The sequence below is a fragment of the Sinocyclocheilus anshuiensis genome, unplaced genomic scaffold, assembly GCF_001515605.1.
Source record: "Sinocyclocheilus anshuiensis isolate Anshui unplaced genomic scaffold, SAMN03320099.WGS_v1.1 scaffold373, whole genome shotgun sequence".
NCBI classification, from domain to species: domain Eukaryota; kingdom Metazoa; phylum Chordata; class Actinopteri; order Cypriniformes; family Cyprinidae; genus Sinocyclocheilus; species Sinocyclocheilus anshuiensis.
The window spans coordinates 1,160,772-1,163,820 of NW_015537962.1; the positions used below are offsets into that span (position 1 = coordinate 1,160,772).

The following is a 3,049-nucleotide window of genomic DNA, read 5'->3' on the forward strand; positions in this document are numbered from 1 at the left end:
TGTCATTTCTGCGATCACAAATGCAGACATGGTTTTATGTTTACGCAGCGCGCGATGCAACGCAACACGTAAAAAGACCATATAAGTCATTATAAGCCGTAATGATGTCCCCACTGGATGCAACAAATGCCTTGTTTATAATGGGTTTTAATGTTTTTTTGTCTCGTCGCTCCGGCCGGACAGGGCATCACAATATGGTAAGGGACATAACATTTCCGTCACATGCTTGAAGTATTCGGCCAATCCAACGCACTGGATAGCTGGCCAATCAGAGCACACCTCGCTTTTCAGAACGATGAGCTTTGTAAAAATCGACGAGTTTCAGAAAGGCAGGGCATAGAGGAGAAACAATAATGTACAGTATGTGGAAAATAATGTGTTTTTTTAACCTTAAACCGCATAAACACATTTCATTACACAAAATAATGTTCTTTTTAGCAGCATCATATGACCCCTTTAAAAGTAACATAAATGTATGTTCTCCATTACATTTCAAAGTAGACATTTTTGGTGAAACCCCAGACTAGTATTTGTAAAAAAAAAAAAAAAAAGCAAATAGATAATAAATGAAATCTGAATAAATTAAATGCCTAGAAATGATGCCTTGCGGCCTCAACATTATATTTCCTGACTTTCATATACTCTCTAGCAAACTTTAACTTTACCTCTGAGTGTGAACGAATCCTTTGTCCTCCAATGGGGGTAACAAGAAACTTGAAATTCTGAGAAATACAAATAACTATTTTTCATGTTGTGGCTGATAACTGATCAAGGTGTTATTAAAAATCTATGCTACTTTGTTGAAGAAACACTAAATCAGTCAATCAACTTTTATTGATATGTCAAAAATGTACATTTTGCAAAAATTGTCATTTGTTTCTTATTTTCTTAGAAAGCAGAGGTTACACTCTCTTTGTGGAAAATTATTTCAAATATTTGCTTTCAAAAGTCACTGTCTAGAATTCAAGAAAAATTACAACATTTGTTAGAAGGATGTTTGTGTTGTGTGAATGTGATATGCAACATGAAGTTGCAAGTTTTAATTGGACATTTATCATCACAGAAAGATAAGGCACAAGTGTGAGAAGGAAAACCATCATTCAAGAGCAAACCTGGGTCTTGACGTTCACACACTTTCACTCTTGTAAATAGTATTCTTTTACCAATTCCTGTCAACAATAAAATGTTTTTACATTTTCTGCTCCTTCGGCACAAACTATGGGCACAAAAAAAGTTCACTAAACTTGTGGATATAAGCCTCTTTTCAAACCATATATTAATCAAACATGATATTGAACAAACTGCATATCCATGTTAAACAGATGCATCTTTCATTTGTGACATATAATCTTATTATTATATAACATATAATTAACTGCTGTGAATAAAGAGTTGATTTTTCACAGTTTAGCTGTGAACTTCTCCCTTATTTGATAGACAACAGAGTGAGCTTCATCAAAGGAGTCCGAGAGCGCTGACTGGACTCGACTCCTCCAGCTCAGCAGTTTGGGTCTGTCCTTCAGAATGTCCCTCCCACCACACAGGGGCTGAAAGTGACAATCAAATGGGCTCATATAGACTCATGTGTCTATTTATGTTTTTGCATGCAGAATTGTGCGTAAGTATTAAATTCTATCTAAATGAATGGCACATAACAGCCTCTAAACGCAATCAACTTCACAGTATGTTTAGTGGCTCTGAGTTCTTACCTGCATGAGCTCACAAACTGCTAACAGGTCAGCCAATGAGATGTCATCACCGCACAGGAAGGGCTGTCTCTTCAGAAACATGTTTTCCAGCATGTCCAGTGTGCCATCCAGGTCTGCCAGCGACTTTTCAAACTTTGAAGGATTTGTCGGCTGTCCCATCATTGGAAATATAACCTGTACAGGAATACAAGTCAAAATAGATAAACAAACTAGTATTAGATGAGGAATAAAATCACTGCTTGAAATGTCATGTCAACTAGCCACATTTCAAACCCTACCTCTTGCAAGAAGACTGTGGAAGCATGCATACGTGTGTTCACATGATGCCAGGCCGTGTACTCATCCACTCGGGCTCTCTTCTCTGGCAATTTGGGGTACCAGTGATCAGGGACATTGTAGGTTGTTGCCAGATACTTCAGTATGGCATCACTGTCACCAAGAACAGTTCATAATAGAAACAACAATTCAAATAACACAATTTTTGAAATGACAAGACTTCCAAATGTTCAAAGTACAAAGGTTTCCTCTTTTTTACAACTACAATCTCTCCATACCTCTCAGTAAGGATGAATCCATTGTCGTCCAACACTGGCACTTTTTGCATGGGGTTGAGTTTGGTGAACTCAGGTGTTTTCTGCTGCCCTACAGTTCCATGTTCAAGGGCATGGTGAAGGTTAATGTAGGATAAAGTTTAAATAATACAAAGCATACAAAGTTCTGAAATAAATATAGAAGGGCTATGTAAATCTGTAGAATAACCTTTGTACAGTCTTGGATTCACGCCATCTGGACTTTACAAATGCACACTGCACTGCTTCCACTGAACAACACACTCACAACAATGTTGCTCACCTTTTCGTAACGCAATGAGTTCCACCGTATGTGGTATTTTGTTGTGTTTAAGGAATATTAGTAGAGCCCTGCATGGCTGCGACAAGAGATCTAAGTACGCTTTCACAGCCTGTCTGCCAGCCATAGTCAACTGAAGTGGGTTCCCCTTTAGACTGAAACACAACACTCCTGCTTTGCCAAGCGTCACTGGTCAATAGTCCAATCACAAGCTGCTTAAGAAAAACGACACAAAGGTGTCTTCCTACAAAGGGCGGATAGTGGCTCACAAACGTTAAACTCACAAACGCTAAACTACAACTAAAACGCTATAACTGAAAAACAATAGGTATTGCGCTTCTGTAATCTATATAAGATTCAATATTTTGGAAAAAAAAAAAATCACGTAATTCTAAACGACAGTGATTGGTCGATCCGTATCAGCGTTGAGAAAAACAACACATATCACGTGAAAACGCGTTCTGCGTGGCTTCAGCTGCGCTCTGAATAGT

The 3,049-nt window shown here is 38.1% G+C and overlaps 1 protein-coding gene across 1 annotated transcript; it reads right to left on the reverse strand.

Moving 5' to 3' along the window:
- Positions 1 to 872: 872 nt before the first annotated feature.
- LOC107667312 (glutathione S-transferase theta-1-like) lies at positions 873 to 2,817 on the reverse strand. The gene is made up of 5 exons (XM_016458949.1): positions 2,562 to 2,817; positions 2,264 to 2,351; positions 1,988 to 2,138; positions 1,710 to 1,883; positions 873 to 1,547 (listed from the first exon to the last, which is right to left on the reverse strand). The coding sequence occupies exons 1-5, from the start codon at positions 2,683 to 2,685 to the stop codon at positions 1,401 to 1,403; spliced, it is 684 nt and encodes a 227-aa protein (XP_016314435.1). The 5' UTR covers positions 2,686 to 2,817; the 3' UTR covers positions 873 to 1,400.
- Between the last annotated feature and the right edge of the window lie 232 nt (positions 2,818 to 3,049).